General features: G+C 30.1%; 1 protein-coding gene across 1 annotated transcript; it reads left to right on the top strand.

Annotated features, from left to right (window-relative positions):
• Positions 1–1046: 1046 nt before the first annotated feature.
• On the top strand, positions 1047–10239 carry LOC108489254 (2-isopropylmalate synthase 2, chloroplastic). The gene is made up of 12 exons (XM_017793653.2): positions 1047–1942; positions 2596–2809; positions 2892–2972; positions 3567–3659; positions 3752–3838; positions 5256–5356; positions 6193–6226; positions 6307–6381; positions 7434–7517; positions 8304–8438; positions 9531–9676; positions 9777–10239. Exons 1-12 carry the CDS (start codon positions 1242–1244, stop codon positions 9907–9909), a joined length of 1884 nt encoding a protein of 627 aa, XP_017649142.1. The 5' UTR covers positions 1047–1241; the 3' UTR covers positions 9910–10239.
• Positions 10240–19200: the final 8961 nt, after the last annotated feature.

The raw sequence follows: 19200 nt of genomic DNA on the forward strand, positions 1-19200 counted from the left end.
TTTATGATTTTTATAAAATTTTACAATTTTTATTTTTACAATTTTATAAAAAATCTAATTTTAATAAATTTTAAAATTTTTATTAAAATTTAATAATTTTTCTAAAATTTATTATTTGTTATTTTTTCTAATTTTTAATAAGAGCAGGGCTTAATTATTTTTGAAAAATTTTAAGGGTATTTTTGATGCATTTTGAAAGTTCAATTATCCAATTGAGTAAAAAAAAAGCATGAGCTTAATTGCTTTTTTTTTTGAAGAAGTTTGAGAGTCTTTTTAATACATTTTGAAAGTTTAAGTGCTCAATTGAGTACAAAAAAAAGGAGGGGCTTAATTGTTTTTGTACAAAAATTTTGAGGGTTTTTTACACCGTCAAACCTTTTATATATGATTAAGTCAATTGATTTAAAATATAAAAATTGAGGATTAAAATTATTATTATACTAACTAAAAATCACTTTAAAAGTGTAGTTTATCTGATAGTTTGAAGCGATAAAAATTGAGAATCAAAACTCCGATGAAGGCCAAGAACTACTGGGGGAAATTGTGGTTAGATTATAATTTAAGTTGATTTTTTTAATATTTTTAATTGGACTTGAAGGTTTTTATTTTTTAATTTCATCTAATGTATTAGGTGTAAAAATTTTAATCTCTAAAACTACGTAGTTTTAGGCACGTCAATAAAAAGAAATTTTACGAGACACTAACACCGTTATTTTTTCTTAATAAATGACTCGAAATTGAAATGATAATTTGGAAGGGTTATTATTATATTATTATTAAATGAATGAATATATTATTAAAAAGTTTAAAATGAAGATTTAGTATTTAAAAATAATAAAAAAACAATAAATTTTAAATTTTAATAAAATAATAAAGATAGAGGCGGCTGGCGGGCAAAAGACATCTGTATTCATCACCTGAAAAACCCAGTCATAATGAACCTTTATAATTGATTAAATTATTCACTTAATAAAGAGAAAAACCTTGAATTTGGAATTGGCTTGTTATGGAAAGAGTGGGTCCCAGGCTTAACAAATTTTTGATCCTTTTTAAGACTCTCTCTATCTTGTTCAAAAGAAAAATTCTGCTCTATCTCTTATCACCCTCGGTGCTGACGGCGCCTCCACTCTCATTTCCCTCCCAACAAAACTGAGAAAAGACAAATTCACAACCAACACACTGTCCATATAAACCCAAACTCTTCCTCTTCCTCTGTAATTCTCTGTACCTTCTCTCCTTCCATGGCTTCCTCCATCTTAATTTCCTCCAAGTTCTCTCCCTTTCATTTTCCATCTCCCAAATCCTCCCTTTTCCTTCCTTCTCCCACTTCCCTCCACTTCCCTTCTTCCAACCCACCCCATTTCCCTTCTTTTCCTTCCAAATCATTACCCAAGGCCAAGTCTCTTCTCATTTCCTCTTCTTTAGCCCCTACTCCCCCCACTCCCCTCCGCCGTCCTCTTTACATTCCCAACCATATTCCAGACCCCAACTACGTGCGCATCTTCGACACCACTCTCCGCGATGGCGAACAATCTCCTGGCGCCACCTTGACTTCCAAGGAGAAGCTTGATATTGCTCGTCAGCTAGCCAAGCTTGGCGTCGATATAATAGAAGCTGGGTTTCCCGCTGCTTCCAAAGACGATTTTGAAGCTGTTACGGCCATTGCTAAAGAGGTTGGAAATGCGGAGGATGAGAATGGGTATGTGCCTGTCATTTGTGGACTCTCTAGGTGTAATGAGAACGATATTAAGGCCGCTTGGGAGGCGGTTAAGTACGCCAAACGGCCCAGGATTCATACGTTTATCGCTACCAGTGGCATCCATTTGGAGTATAAGTTAAGGAAGAGTAAAGAGGAGGTTTTGGATATCGCTAGAAGTATGGTTCGGTTTGCAAGGAGTTTGGGTTGTAATGATGTCGAGTTTAGCCCCGAAGACGCCGGCAGGTTCTAGTTTTTATCTCTCTCTCTCTTTTTCTTCCTATGATATGTTCGTGAAATGGTTGTTCAAGGATAAGATTATATTCCATTGTTCTCTATATTTTTATTGGAGAAATGAAATAACAGAAAGAGGAAGATTAAATTTTAAAATCAAAATAAGCAGTAGAGGTTTAAATACGGATAAAGATAATCTATTGTTTAATTTATGTATTTCTGTATTGAATTGAAGCCATTTTTTTTTTTGGTGAAAGATATGTGCTTGGTCATAAAAATCGCTGCAATAGGGGAGCATGCATGTTATTGTAGAAATGGGCGTTAAAAAAAGTTTGTTTTGTAGAACTGACCATTTATGTATTTGTATTGTGCTTGTATATTTTGTCTGGTAATTATGGTATTTTATATTTATATAAATTTTGATATGTTAATAATTTGTACTATCTAGATTCTAAGACATTCTTCTATTAATGTTGTCTTGTGTTTTTTTTTTTTCCTTTTTCTGCTTTGTGTAATCGAGTTGTGTTTAAGATTGCCAGAGGCATTTTGCAGTAGTATCAGTGTATGCATCTCCTATATGCTACTATTGAAATAAATAAATGAAAAAGGGTAGATTTTTTTCCCTCTTGCTTACATGATATTGTTGTTCCATTGGATCCAACCAGATCTGACAGAGAGTTTTTATATGAGATTTTGGGTGAAGTGATCAAGGCTGGAGCGACAACTCTCAACATACCTGATACTGTCGGCATAACTATGCCTAGCGAGTTTGGCCAATTAATTGCTGATATAAAGGCCAATACCCCTGGAATTGAGAATGTTATTATTTCAACACACTGCCAAAACGATCTTGGGCTTTCTACTGCCAACACACTAGCGGTATAGTGCTGGTTTACTTTGTTAATTAATCCACAGTGAGGTATACTTGGGCAGTATTTACATCTTTGCTGCATGAATTCAGGGAGCTTGTGCAGGTGCAAGGCAGGTGGAAGTAACAATCAATGGCATTGGAGAGAGAGCTGGAAATGCTTCATTGGAGGAGGTGAGCTTTTGCTTTATGCAATATTATAATGATTGTGAATTTGGGATTTCAGTTACGCAGAAGTAGATGGGAAAAAGCCTGGTTTTCTTTAGCACAGTATGATGTTCTTGGACATTTAAGGTGAATAATTCATGATCTTGAGTCTGTACAACCTAAGACCTCCTGTTGTCAATCAAATCTGCTTTAGATGGAGACACATTGCACTGAAATTCAGTTGACAAGGGCTCATTGCATGATCATGTGCTTCTATATATGAGATATAAAAATTATTTTACATTAATCCACTTCATTTTTTGTTTGCAGAGATAGAGAGGGGGAACGGGGTCTTGACAATGAGGGTGCTTATGCATCCATCTGATAACTTTTGTCTTTCTAGTTTTGCAGTCTGCCTATGTTAAGCATTTAAATTTTGTAAATAAAAGTCTTTTAGCTGTCAATTTCTTTATTCTTGTGTTGTGGCGACTTAAGAAAAATTATTTTGGTTGCAAGTGTTGAAGGTTTTTCCCTAGTTGGACAGTTTTTGTAAATTGTAAGATTACCTATGTCTTGTTTTACTGTTTTGATTCCGTTGGGCTGCTACTTTTGTTTATGCAGGTTGTGATGGCAATAAAATGTCGTGGTGAGCATGTATTAGGAGGTCTTTATACTGGAATCAATACTCAACACATTGTGATGTCAAGCAAAATGGTATTCTTTTGTGAACTTTGCTTCAATTAGTTGGCCTTACTTTTGATTGAATTAGCTCTGGGAGTTATTGTTGACTTAATATGGTTTTTTAGGTAGAGGACTACACGGGGTTACACATACAACCTCATAAGGCTATTGTCGGAGCGAATGCTTTTGCTCATGAAAGTGGTATCCACCAGGTTGGTTTTTCCAACATTTGATTGCATATATGTTGTGAACCACTGAACCTCTGAATGTTTTCTGTTAATTGGTGAAGCTTTCTTTATGGCTGATCTCATTGATTAATTTTTGGAATTGTATTTACCATTGTAGTTGAAAATTAATATAATGCACTTAATAGAATGCACTAACATGTGTTGTGATTTTGTCCATCTGTAAATTTTGCTACTGTGGATACAGCTTTGTTGTTTAATCTTAAGAAAACTAAAGTTATATTCTCTTTTGCCTTCCATTAAGAGTTTGCATGAAGTTTAGATGCATGGTAGAAATTAATAATGGAATCTGTACATCTTTTCTTTTATTATTATTTAAAATGCTTGAAGGTGCAGCTCGCTAGTAGCTATCTCTTGCTCTGGGGAAACAATGTTAGCTGAGGAGCATGTTTGAGCTTGTAGTCTATTTATTGTTTGGGCAGAATTTAGTGGGGCAAACTGAGGATTAAATATAGAACTCTTTGAGGACCATTCTTACAAGATTGGAGTTTGATGCTGTTTACCAAAGCCCTTGTTCAGCCAGAGTGCTTAGAAATTAAGTTGCTAATTTTAGATGATAATATTAAGTCATGCATGTGTAATGATATCTATACGTGTTTGAAGTTGCAGGTGGGTGGCTAGATTCTGTAATCTTTCCATTGTTTGGCCCTTTATTAGCATTTTTATTTGATCTGTCAATTCCTTTCTTGTGTTGCTTTTTCTCCAGTTATGCTTGTGTATATGTATATGCATATATGCAAATATGAGGATGTTGTTGACTGTGGAGCATTAATCTCATGTTATCGTTGCGTGAGTGAAACAATGATGACAAGAGATAGTAATACACAAGTATTTTCTAGCATAATTCTGACTGCAAGTCTTAAAAAAATGCGATGATAGCATAAATGGGACCACAATTTTATTATTCTAGTCAAGGTTATCCTTAGAAAGTAGTATCCATTTATGCTAACATGGCAATTTCAAATGCTGCCCTCACCATAATTTGATGGACCACCAATTGATGTGGTAGGAACGTAACACTTTCTCCTAGCTAACTTTTTTTTACGAGGATTACTAATGTGCTTTTTAAGTTTGCTTGAATGTGTTTTACTGGTTTCCCTTCTGTTTTCTTTGTGGTTTCTTCATTTCTCCTCTTAAGTGAATATTTACAATATTAGTCGATAACACTTTTGATACGTTTAGCTACAATGGTGATTTCTTCTACAAATCAGGCTTGCTCAGTGAAATTGTTGACAATTATTGATGGTGTAATTAAGACCCAACTCCATCAAACTCACTTTTAATTCCAAACTAATTGTGTTGGTTACAAGAATCTAAATATGTATGCTTACTAAAAGTTAAAAGCAATAAGAAATATAATCCATATTTGCTTTCTGTTCTATAGGATGGAATGCTTAAGCACAAAAGTACTTATGAAATTATTTCGCCTGAAGATATTGGGCTTGAACGGTCTAATGAAGCTGGTATTGTCCTAGGAAAACTTAGGTGGGTATTTCATCTTTCAAAATTTTTCCTCCATTTTTGTGGTAATATATATATATATTTCCGTTTGATATGTTTTAAATAGTGTTTAAAGCGATGTAGATGGATCATAGTGATATTTTTAGAGCAGAACATTCTATATGTGGTTTACGAGTTGATTTTCAATGTTGGATGTGATGTCACAACAAATCTGACAGAAATGGTTGAGGACTTAACATATTTACATATTTTTTTGAATATATCTTATACCAATCTTGATAAGTATATTTTCAACTTTATTTGAGGATAGTGGAATCCCTACAGTAGTTGGGGTGATCTTTTAATAGGTTTTTTCCTTGGCTTTTTTCTTGTTCATATGAAAAAAAAGTGATCATTCACATTTATTAAGTTAGTCAAATGAGGTTATTAATATCACCTGAGTTGCTAGGCAGAAGAAGTATTTCGGCCTGGTACAATAGGTTGTATCTTATTAGTATATTGGATAAATATATTGAACTTTACCTAATATTCTTGAATAGCTCGGCAAGTTATAAAAAATATTTGATTTTTGAAGCATAAAGGGTCACTCCATTTGTTAGATTTCTGCTAAGTTTCTGTGTGTCAAATACAGACTTCTTTCTCTCCCGACCAAAAAAGAGTTGTCAGCTTCTTTTGCGAGATTGATTCCATCTTCCAATATTTTGCTACTACTTTAATTTATGCAGTTCTGTTGTTATATTTATGACATTCATGTTGTTGGTATCTTCCTATTCTTTTTTTTTTTTTTTTTACGATTTCATTTGTTACAAAACTCATGATTTCTCTCTTAATTCTTTTTATTCTGCAAATATATGGTAAAGTGGACGGCATGCTTTAAAAGACCGATTGAAAGAGGTATGGTGCTATTTAGCATGTTACATGTAATTACCTCTCTTTTCTTCATCTAAGCACCTAGTTCTTGTTGTTTATCTCAGCTTGGTTATGAGCTTGACGATGAACAGCTGGGCAACATATTCTGGCGCTTCAAAGCAGTAGCTGAACAAAAGAAGGTGACCAAAATTCTCTACTGATTTCCCGGATTTCTTTTCCTGTAATCTCATCATTCAGGCAACTATTTATAACATTCCAAACTGAATGAATTGTGTTTTAAAAATGAGATGTCTTCAACTGTGGAATTCTCCTTTCCAATGATAATTTCTAAGAAAATGAAAATTGAGGAGAGGTTGTACATAGAGAACAAGTCTGTATAAAAATTTCCCTTGGCATAACAACAATAGAGTAATGGATTTTACCTTTTGACTGTTTTTCTAGTTCTCCATACCTTTTCAGTAATTTTGAAAAACTGGTTTTCTAGTCTCAGCAACTAAACTACTTATCTGTATGGAATGAAAAAACGATTGGGATACAATACTGAGACAGGAAATAGATAATGCTTTTATTGTTAAATGTATTTTTTCTTTTTCTTGTTTACTATATGCTGGGGCAGTCATAAGCTCCATTTTCGTTGTTGAATGTAATTTTAACTCAATAAACACCAATCTTTCTCAATCGATCATGGAATTATTACATGGTTAACCTTTTAATTTAATGGTTAAAGATATGATGTTGGTTTGAGAAATTGTCTGTGGGCTTAGAGAATGACGACATAGGGGTTGCTGGCAGGTGATTTGTTGCAAGATTTTCTGGGTATCCCTGGTTTAAGGATTCTTGTTATCAGGGATGGCTTAGCAAATAGTTAGTGACTGATGTAGGTGGATTTGTGATTCACATAATTGAAAATATATTTTCAAGATCATATAGTGATTATGAAAAGGTAGTGGAAAGTAACAGTCTTTGTTGGTTATGAATGCTTGTATCAAATTTTGTTGGTTATGGCATTTTTAGTCAGTTTGTTTTAGCTGAGTTATATTCTTTTGTACTGTATTTTGATCTTAAAAGGCAACACTAACTGTTGTTCTAAAGCGATGCTAAAAATGCATGATTTCTGTTGTTTGGAAGTTTTGTTTATTTTAGCTGGAGTGTGTTCTTCTTTGCTATATTTTGATCTTAAAAGGCAACACTAACTGTTGTTCTATACATGTTTTATTTACTGGTGTTCCAGAGAGGCATTGATGCTGATCTAATAGCCTTGGTTTCGGATGAAGTTTTTCAACCTGAAGTTGTTTGGAAGCTTCATGATCTGCAGGTAACTAGAGATAGTTGAACCATAGTAACAGGAATGTGACATGGATGTCCAAAAGGTTTTTCATGGTACAGTGGGCGTACGCTTCTCTAATTCTATTTGGATTGCAATATTATATGAAGCATTTTTGGGGTTGTATTACTTTAAACTCTATATAGTTTTTGCTTTTGGTTTAATTTGAATAATATAGAGATAAGTGTATATGTAGTTTATAGTCGGTAATAGACATGATTATAAGAAAATGCATTATATTTAGATTGGTTGCTTTCAGTTTATTTAATTTTCCTCTAATGAGAGAAAAATTATGGTATATTTTGTAGTAATTTTTCCTCATTCCCTAAACGACGTGTTTATTTACTTACCACTGAAAAGTCGAGAATAAAGCTCCGCAATTTATAAGCTTGATTAAACCCCGATAAAAAATTTATGAACTTCATGAAGCCCCAATAACAATTCAAAATTCAAAATAATGGCTTTAATTCATGTTCTCTTAACCTCCAGCTGTTCTGCCTCACTGTTCGCACCCCATGTTAGAAGTTTCCAGATTCTTCTGTTTTCTTTTTATTTTTGATTGGTCACATTCTTTTCCTATCAGATCCTCTTTTTCTTTCTTCCTATTTCACCTATCAATTTAGGTCCATGGTTTTGGTGATCCACATTTGCACCAAAGTGATCCAGGATGTAAAATAGCCATGATCTGTGATATACAATTTGGATTTCAGTTCTTGTATAGCAGCAGTCCCATCATCTTATGTGAACTTAATTTTTAATGGAAAACATTAAATGCAGGTTACTTGTGGAACTCTTGGTCTTTCTACTGCCACAGTTAAACTCATTGGTGCTGATGGCGAGGAACATGTTGCATGCTCAGTTGGAACTGGGCCAGTAGATTCAGCTTATAAAGCTATTGATCTCATTACAAAGGTTTGATACTGAAGATTAGAAGTTTTCCTTTGTTTTCTAGAATTTTCTGTTGGGTATGGGATAAAATATGATGCACGATTCAGTGGTAGGGTTATTAAGATATTGTCTGTGAGTTCTTGATTTTATTATCATGAATGTCCTTTTGGGATTTATTTTTTCTTTATAGGGTTTCATTGGCTCCAACTATGGAGCCATTTAGTTCATAATTTTCAGTTTCGAATATTGAACCTCAGTGTGGTCTATTCATCATTTAGTGAACTTTCTTTCCTTTTCATTCACTCCCTTCTTCTCTTCATGTGCCTATGTTACTCAAGCTCTTGTGTGCGAGTGTTGGATACAGGTACTTGTATGTTCAACTTTTTCTATATTTGTGCGATCTTTAGAAGGTCATGTACTCATATATACGTCCAAAAATGTGCCACATACAGATGGTTCAACAAAAATGAAGAGCCGGAGCAACATTGTGTCGTGTTACCTGAATTTAGTAGCTGAGAATATGGCTTGTAGTTATTTGATTAGTCGGTCAATAGACATGTTTTATCCAAACTTATCTTGTCGTGCTTGCCATAAAAATAAAAGCTCCTTACCTGCTAGTAGAAACCTGTGGTTCATCACTAGGACTTATAGGTTGTAACCTATAGTCAATAAAATTTCTGTTAGAATTTAAAGTTTCCTAATTGACTATCTTCTGTTTTCTTTGTACCCCGTTCCCCTTTCCGCCTTGTGTGAAAATATTATTTGAACCTGAAGTTTATTTCAATTGGTTCGTACAGCCACTAGTAAGGAATGGCATCCAGGAGATCTGGAATTCGAATTCCAACATCCATAATCTCAGGCTGCAGGCTCTTTGGTACCATTCTGAGTATTCTTTGGTGAATGGTTTCCCCTGTCCATAATGGTGTTCTGTGGCATTTATTATCTAAGGAGGGATTCAAGTTGAGGACAATAGTTAATAATTCTGCCCTTTGTTTTTCTGGGTTTCCACCATGCACTCCATCTTCCCAACCCTTCTCGGTGTTTGAGTGCTTCTTTCTTCTTTTTTTGCTGATATTTTTTGGTAGTACTTAAAGCTTTTTTTCCTTCATTTTGCAGGAACCAGTTACACTTCTTGAGTACTCCATGAATGCCGTTACAGAAGGCATTGATGCTATAGCCACCACCCGCGTTCTAATTCGTGCTGAGAAAAGCCGCATATCAACTAATATTTTGACCGGTGAAATTGTTCAGCGAACATTCAGGTATGTTTTCTTCATATTCTTGTTTCCATTTGACATGTGTACTTCTTCCACTTCCACCTCTGAAATTCAGTGCATAAAATTGATCTCCTTTTTGTGCTAGTGGAAATGGGGCAGGAATGGATATCGTTGTTTCCAGTGTCAAGGCTTATATTGGTGCATTAAATAAGATGTTGGGTTTCAAGGAACAATATCAGACAAAAACTTCGATAGAACGAACCCCGGTTTCTGCTTAAGGCGGGTATCGATCCCGTACATGCATGCATCATGTCAGTTTTGTAAATACATGTGCTCTCCTTTTAGTGACAATGCTTTGAAAGGTACTTGTGTATACAAGTTTCATAAACAGATATGTTTGTTTTTTTGCTACATCATAGACAGAAATGTCAAGTAAAGACAATGTTGGTTTTTTGTTATTTCTTGTGAATTTGTAGTAAGAAGTTGTCAAAACTTAGTGAAGCGTCAGTTGTTATATTAAAGACAAACAAGTTTCTTTGGACCTAGGTTTCTTGATCATGGAATAAGAAACTCAATTGTGAATAAAAAATGGGTGGTTGGATCTTAAATAGTTTTTATATATATTTTTTCTATAAAGGACCAAATTTTGGAATTGGAGTGAGCAAAACAATGATGATTCTGTACTAAAAATTAATTGAGGTATCAGTTTGGAGAATAGCATTGAATCGATTAAATTGGGAATCAATATGCCGATTGAATTGGGTTTTTCTATTATTTTTTATTTTTAATAATTTTTTATTGAATTGATTGAACTAGTTGAATTGGTTGAACTAGCCAAGTGGCGGCCTAACCGATTCAATCATTAATTCGGTTTTGAAAGTATTGAGCAGAACTCAGTTCGATTAAAAGAATCGAAAAAAGCCTAAATCTCAAGTTAATTGAATCGAGCTACTAAATTTTTTGAATCAACTTTAATAAATAATTAGATTTTTTGAATTCAAGTCCAGTTAAATTTTATAACTTAAATAATTTTAATTACTCAAATAATAAATTAATATAAAGGCCTCTTAAATTTTGCCAATTTTAAAATGAAAAACTGACTTCTCTCATAAAAATTATAAACTATTTCAAAATAATTTTAAAAATCAAAATATGTATAAAAATTCCACTATCATATGAACGCCAATGTTACCCAAAAAAAAAGTACCACTAAATAAATTTGAAGTATAGAATTCTTCTAAACATGACTCTAGCAAACTATTTTTTTTTCATCACCAAGTAAATGTTTACTAAAATATTTTTTTAATATAAGGTGTCTTTTTCTTTTTTTAAAATCAGAGTGTTCACTGTTGGTAGCAATGATTAATTTTCTTGTTGTAAGTGCTCTTCAAAGAAGTAAACCATTAGTCATGAAATGTGCTACATTCCCGTGCAATAATCTCTATAGTATCTTTATAGTACCATGATTAGAATTTGATGATGTGATATTGGCAACCAATTATACAATGATATGTAATAGCTTCATATCATGACACGAGGCAAACCCTAATAAAAATTATAATATTATAAATTTATAAATATATATAATTAATTCTCAAGAATAAATTTGGGCGTTCGTTTGTTCATATTTATTCTCAAGTGAAATAATTTTATATATAATTTTAAGGGTAAACTAGAAAATGTTTACTCAACTATTAACATATTTCTTTTGGTTAGTTACCGTTAAAATGATAATGAAAATAATGACGGATATTTTTAACTGGTATGATAACATATAAGTCTTCAATACTTACTTATTCTATCAATTTAATCCTAATTCTAAATAATTCAATAAATTTAACAATTCACAAATCCTATCAATTTATTCTTAAACACATATAATTACTATATAATTTGAAAAAGTACAAAATACAAAATTATTATATATTGTATAATAGATGGAGGCAGTTATGAATCTTTCACTTTGTAAGCTTGGTATTATAGATCATGATTGATTTTGGTTCTAATTTTAAAAGAGTTCAACTTTTCTTGACGTTTCCTGGGAAAATAAATAACGGCTAAAACAAAGGCTTGATAGGAAGAAGACACTTTTATCTAGAAAATGCAGTTTTTTAAATAACAAAGTGCAATGTGTTATAATTGATGTTAAATTTTAACAGTTGTAAATGTCAATCTTCATTGCCTTATAGCTTTGAAATGTTGGGTACTATTCTATCCTTCTATTCTTACCCTAAATTTTAGTTTTCTATACAGTGTATTTGATTAGATGAAAAAGTTAAAAGGATGAGAGGGGGAAAGAAAGAAAAATGGAAATAAAATAAATTAAAGAAAAATGAAAATAAAATAAATTTTGAGTGTGTTTGATTGGAAAGAAAAGTGAAATGAAAGGAAAAAAAAATGGAGATTATCATTTTTCATCTTGATGTATAAATATCAATCATTTTAAATTGAAATGATGAGAAGAGAAAAAATAAGAAATTTTCATTCAATTTTTCTTTTTTTCTTTTCATTTTTCCATCCTTTTTACCAAGCGACTCATCTTTTTAATTTTCTATCCCTTCAATTTTTCATTCCTTCAATTTTCTTTCATCATTGGATGTGGTGGAGCAGTATTGCAAATCATCTGGCTTACAAGCCATTAGTTCAAAGTCTCATTGATGATGGGTTGAAACTTAACAAGAAGCATGACATCCGTTGGCACAAAACATTTGTTCTATATGTTGGTAGGATACTCAAAATGGAACATCTGGTTGAGGAGATTCTTGATGGAGTAGGAAACCTTTTGAATCTTCCTTTTCAAACTTCATATTATACTCTCATTCAAATAAATACATAAATTTCATATACCATTAATAAATAATAATACGATACATTATCATTAAACAAAATAAAAACAGTAAAAATTTATAAATAAATTCTAATAACTTTATTTAAACATAATTAAATTATAATAAATCAATATTCTGTAAAATGATGTCTTGGGTTTGCCATATATGAGTTTCAATAAATATTATATAATATTTTATTTTATACATTTTCAAAATATATATTAATTATATTTATTTTATGATAATTATATGTGTTTAAAGATAAAATTGATAGAATTTGTAAATCGAGGGTTACATTTTTGAATTATTTATAATTAGAATTAAATTGATAGGATGTATAAGTATTAAAAACTTAATTTGTTATTATACCAGTTTAAAAAGGCCACATCATTATTTTTGTTGCCATTTTAGCGGTGAATAACCAAAAAAAGAATAGTAACATTAGTGCCTAACTTGATTTTCTTATAGTTAAGTGATCAAAATAGAAACGTGCTAATAATTAGTTGACCATTTGTATAATTTACCTTATTTTAAAAAAATAAATTATATAGTTTACATATTTTTAATTAAAATAATAATATAAAACCAGATTTTTATTATAAATAAATAAAATTATTAAAACAAGCACTTTCAGATTGAATATGAATAAATTGATGTCCAAGTTAATCTAATTCTAGACAACCATTTGTCTTAGTTCTTTTTTATATGAAATAATTTTAATAAATTTATATATTTTTAAATTTTAAATTTTTTAATTTTAAAGTGATAATATAAAAGCTAATATTTTATATAAAAAAATTCTTAAAAAAGTTTAGAATGAATGCACGCAATTAATTGTCCATGTTCATTCTCAACCTAAAATAAATTTTATATATTTTTTATAAGTTTATATATTTTAAAAATATATTTTTACTAGGACTTTCAATGTGTTATGATGTGAGATTGTTTACTTAATTAACCTAATATATATATATATATATATATATATATATATATATTTATAAAAATGATTTTGTTTGAAAACTATGATAAAAATGACTTAAAATCTACAAAGGTCGGAAGTGCCGACTATCTCATCACCACCCTCCATCATTCCCTAATCATGCCATAATAATTTCCCTGTACAATAAAAATGATATTTTAAATACCTTCAAAAAATATGGGTATTCTATGATTTAAAAAGAAAAAGATAAAAATAGTATTTTAATAGGTGTCGTATTGAAGTGGTCGGCACCAGTTAAAAAAAAATGATTGAGGAGGAAGAGAGCTACACTTTGATTGTGTCAATTAGCTCGAAAGATGTCAACAATGACTGACTGCATAGTGGAGTGAAGGATTGGCTAGGACAAACTGAGAAGAAAGAAGAGAAGTAAAGAATGAAAAATAAAAAATAAAAAAGAAACCAAAACTCATCTGTAACCATTATTGAGGAATAGTTATTAATGATAAATCAATAAAAGAAAAAAATAGTCAAAGCTGCCTTAAATACAATAATAATTAATTAACAATTATTTAAGACAAATCAATAAAGAAAAGAAATATTTTTAATTTAATAGTCAAATTTAAAAAATCATTGAATGTATGTACCTTTGAGATTAAAAAAATATAAAAATATTACTAAAACACAAATAAAAATATTATTAGTAAAAAATTAAAAGTTAAAAAGTTAATAAATTTAGTCAATTTTATATTAATGCCTACAGTAACAAAAGAAAATGAAAGTGAAAGTAAATACAAGGTACCGAGAATATACGCAAACTAAAAATATATATTAGTTTCCATAAAACATAACAAAAATTGAAAGTAAAAATAGGAAATATATTTTAAAAATCAAGAAATTGAGATAATATCGTTAAAAATGATGTTATATAGTTTTTTTAGAGTTTTTAAAATTAATATATCTAGTTATCTTCAACATAAATTAAAATATATTTTAAAAATTTAATCAAATAATTAAAGATAAAATTCTAAACAAGAGTACATATATGCCTAAATATATTAAATATAATCAAATAAATTTTAAAATTTTCTATTGAAATAGATAATATTTACACTAATGAAATATGTTTAAATATATTAAATATATCTATTTAAAGTTATTTATTGCTTTTCAAATAATAAAGTAAATAGGGTCCCAATTAGAGGTGTATGGGCGGGCTGAAGGCCTGCTCAAAAATGGGAGAGTTTGGGTAAAAATATAGGCCCGAAATATGGGTTTGGGCACAAAAACGAGACCCGTTTAAAAATGGGCCGGGCTCGGGTAAATTTTTGACCGGGCCGGCTCGGCCCGCCCAATTATATAATAAATATATATTTTTATTTTTAATTATATTTTAATTTTAATTTTAATTTTAATATAATTAATTTTTATTATATTTTTCAAATTGTGTATTGTTTTAAGAATTGTTTTAATATATTTTTTATTTGTTTCTTGTTTTAATATTTGTTTTAAATGTATTTAATTATTTAATATATTTTAAAATTTTTTATTTAATAAAATAAGTTAAAAAAATTTAATATGGGCCGGGCCGGGCCGGGCTCGGGCTTTACAATTTTATTTCGGGCCGGGCTTGGGCAAGTTTTTAGGCCCATATTTTGGGCCGGGAAATTTTTGTGAACCTGACCCGGCCAGGCCCATGCACACCTCTAGTCCCAATGTTATTTTTTTGGTTTCTGTAACAGTTTTCTTTTTTTATTGAGCTTTTATTTCCTATCCTCCTTCTCTCTTCAATCATGGTTACAGATTGTTTTTAGTTTTTTCTTTTTTTATTCTTTACTTCTCTTTATTCTTCTCACTGCCTTCACTCCACTATGCAATCATCCATCACCAAAGTCTATCAAGCCAACTGATACAATCGGAGTTCAACTCTCTTCCTCCTCAATTCATTTTTTTATTTTGAACAGATACCGCCCACTTCAACACCAACACCAAAAAAACAAAAGATCATTTTTTTAAAGTTTTGAACTGGTGCTGGCCACTTCAACATCGACACCCAAAAACGCAAAAAATCATTTTTTTTAAAACTTTGAAGTGGTATCGGTCACTTCAACACTGGCACCAAAAAAATAAAAAATTATTTTTATAAAAATATTATTTTTTTCCTTTTTATTTTTAAATTGTAGAACACCTATATATATATTTTTTAAGGTATTCAAAAAAGTACATATGGGTGCCGACTATTATAGTGCCGACACCAAAAAAATATCATTTTTTATTGGACGGGGCAATCATTAAGGCATGATTAGGGAATGATGGAGGGTGGTGCCAACAGTGAGATGGCCAGCACCGCCCGACACTATAGATTTCAAATTATTTCCATCATAGTTTTTCAAACAAGGTCATTTTTATAAATATTTATTTATTTTAGGTTAGTTAAGTTAAATAGGCTATTACTGGTTACCAGTGCTACTTTGTCAAATTCTAATGACATTACTTTAGAGGTACTAAAGTGTGTGATGAAATCCAAGTTCAGTACAAAAAAAAATATTTAAGTACCAACTACTTACAAGTAATCAAGTTCAAGAGGAAAATATATATTAACCCTACTAAAAATCCATAATTGAGTTAGTGTCACAAGTGAATCGGTCATTAACTCAATTATAAAATTACTAAAAAGTCATTCATTTCACAAAATGAATTATTATAAGAATGCTTTTTTTTTTTTTATAAAATCAATAAAAAAAGTTCATATGGTAAGACTTGCATTTAGACCATTATAATTTTTAGACCTTTAGTTTATCATTTCAACCAAAGACTTATTTGATTCTTACGTAAATATTTTTCATTCACATTTAAATTGTGCTATAATCTAATTTATCTTATGGTCTTGTAACTTGTCTGTGTCATTTCATATTTAATTATTTAAACAATATTTTTGTACTATATTTTAGTGTTATGGATCATAGATCAAAACCTACGACGATTGCACAAAAAGCGTTTCATGGAGGTTAATTGATGAAATAGGGTTCAATTATCCTATTTGAACTCACCTGACTCATGAAACATATGGAGAAACCTAATGAAATATTCCAGTAAAACTAAAGTTACCAGTGTAAATAGTGCAAATCTTAAAGTGATAAGATTGTTTATAGTTTAAATCTCTTAGGATTCTCAATTGTAGATAGGCTCTAATCTTGACCGTCGATCTAACTCAATATGTACCGTTGGTTTTGGGAGAGCTCAACTATAAATAGAGACCTCCCACTTCATTTGTAATGATTCCATTCATAGTTGTGAATGTATTTGAGAACATTTAATTAAAAACATTTGGTTTTCACTCTTTCGTTTCGAGTTTGCTTCCGCTTTGTTTCAATGACTTAGAGAAATTCTACAAAAATTCTCATTTTACGAGAGTAAAGCTGACTTAGGCAGATTTGAAGTAAAGAAATCGCCTAAGGTTGCGCGGTTTGGCAGATTAAAATTCTAACCCTGTGACATTGACAATAATAACAACGTCAACCGAGCTATTACTCAATTGACAAAATTAAATGAAATTTTGGTTCAAATGAAAAAGTTAAAAATATAAAGATCACATAGTTATAGGTTTCACCATGTATGAGCTTTTTAGTAATTTTATATATATATAAAATCTTATAATAATACAATTTAATTTGTAAAAAAATAATTATAATCATTACCGGTTGAATTAATGTTCAATTGGCTCTTGGACCTTAGGAGTTTAATACATAGTATGGACTAAACTTAATTCACAAATAGATATCTAAATTATGTTATTTTTCACATCTTGATAATTTTTTTGATTACACGTGATATTGAAATTACTTTTTTTCTTCAAGTTGGTTACTCATTAATCAAACCATTAAATTTATTTATTTTTTAAAAACCTTAACCTATAAATTTGTACTTAAAGAAATTTTTTCTAAGTTGGTACCTAAACTCTTTCTTAATTACAAGTGGCACCTTAACTGTTCTTCCGTTAACCATTTTACACCAAAATATTATATCCATTAAAAAAATTAGCCAATAATAGATTGTCTTGTCATTATAACTTTTAAAAATATTTTTTGATTCTTTTTATTTTATTTTACATTATTTCTCTCTTTATTTTTTCTATTTTATTTTTCCTCTTTTATAATATTTGACAATGCCAACAATGTTTGAAATTGGTCCTCTCGAGATTGAGACACTGGTGATTAATTCTTTTTTCAAACTTCACCGCCTACTTGCTTAACATGATGGGATCAAAAAAGTTCTTTCATCAATCAAAACCAGTGTTTTCAGAACCAAACTGGATCGATCAGTTGGACTGGGAATTAGTTCGAAGATAAAGGTTGAATCATTGGCTGACGAACCAAAACAAATCAGCTAAACTGAGCTAAAAAAATCGGTAGAACCAATAAAAATTAGTCCTCTCTATTTTTTTTAATTTTTTTTGAATTTTTAATAATTTAAAGGCATATACAGAAAATAATATAATTTTTTACTACATGGTAATTTTTAATTGGTTATCTTTTAAAAAAAAAAAAAGCTTAATGGTTTGACTAACGACAAATGTACCAATTTGGGAAAAAATAGTTTAGGTACCATTTATAACAAAAAAAAAATGTTTAGGTACCAAAATGAGAACAATGACATAGTTTAGGTATCAATTAATGGGTTAAGCCTTATTAAAAAAATAGACTTACTGATTTGACTAGCAGTGATACTAACTTAGAAAAAATAGTTTAGGTACCATTTCTATAAAAAAAAAAATAGTTTAGGTACCAATATATGAGTTAATCCTATAGACTACTATCTATACTATTAATAAAATCCATAATTGAGTTAGTGTCATGGGTTATTCAGGTCACTAACTTGATTAAAAATTATGAAAATGTTCTTCTATAATTAAAATAAGTTATATTATTCAAGATATTTTAATTTTCATTTTAACAAAAAATGTATACAACAAGATTTTAACCCACACTAATTATATTAATAATTGTAATACATTTTAAAATTTTCTTCATAATCTTAAAATTTCCGGTTCAAACTCTTTTATTCAATGTACAAGTTTTTATATAGGGTAATCTAAACAAATTCCATTAACAAATCTCTCTCTCTCTCTCTCTCTCTATATATATATATATATATATATATATATATTATTTATTAATCATCAAACAGAGAAACTAAAAAGAAAAGAAAAGGTTAAATTCTGCTATTAGTCTTTATACTTTGTAAAAATTATGCATTTAGTCCTTATTCTTTAATTTGACCAAATTTAGTCTCAAATTAGGTAATTTTGATAATGTACTTTTAAATTTTGAAATTTTTCCTAACCCAAATAATAGTAATTAAATTTGTTTGGTTAAATTCAATTACTAATCCTATACTATGCATATAGTTATGGATTTAGTCCATATTCTTCAATTATATCATTCTAACTCTATTTACTTATTGAATTTTGCAATTCCAATCTTAACACAAATGATCGTTATTAATCCATTAACTGAGTAATATGTGAAAATAACAAGTTGACAAAGCATTGGGCATACGATAATATGTTCCCCACATCAGACTTTGGAAATAGAAGAACTTAACAAAATGAATTGAATAGTACCACTTGGTGAGGACTGAAATTTTAAAATTCAAAAAGTACAGGGACTAAAAATATCAAATTAAAGCATATGGATTAAATCCACAACCTTGACCAAGTAGAGGGAGTAATGGAAAAGTTTAACCAAAAGAAAAACTAAAATTAAAAAAAGAGAGAAATGTTCCATTCAATTTTTATCATT

This window comes from Gossypium arboreum, chromosome 10, assembly GCF_025698485.1.
Source record: "Gossypium arboreum isolate Shixiya-1 chromosome 10, ASM2569848v2, whole genome shotgun sequence".
Classification (NCBI taxonomy): domain Eukaryota; kingdom Viridiplantae; phylum Streptophyta; class Magnoliopsida; order Malvales; family Malvaceae; genus Gossypium; species Gossypium arboreum.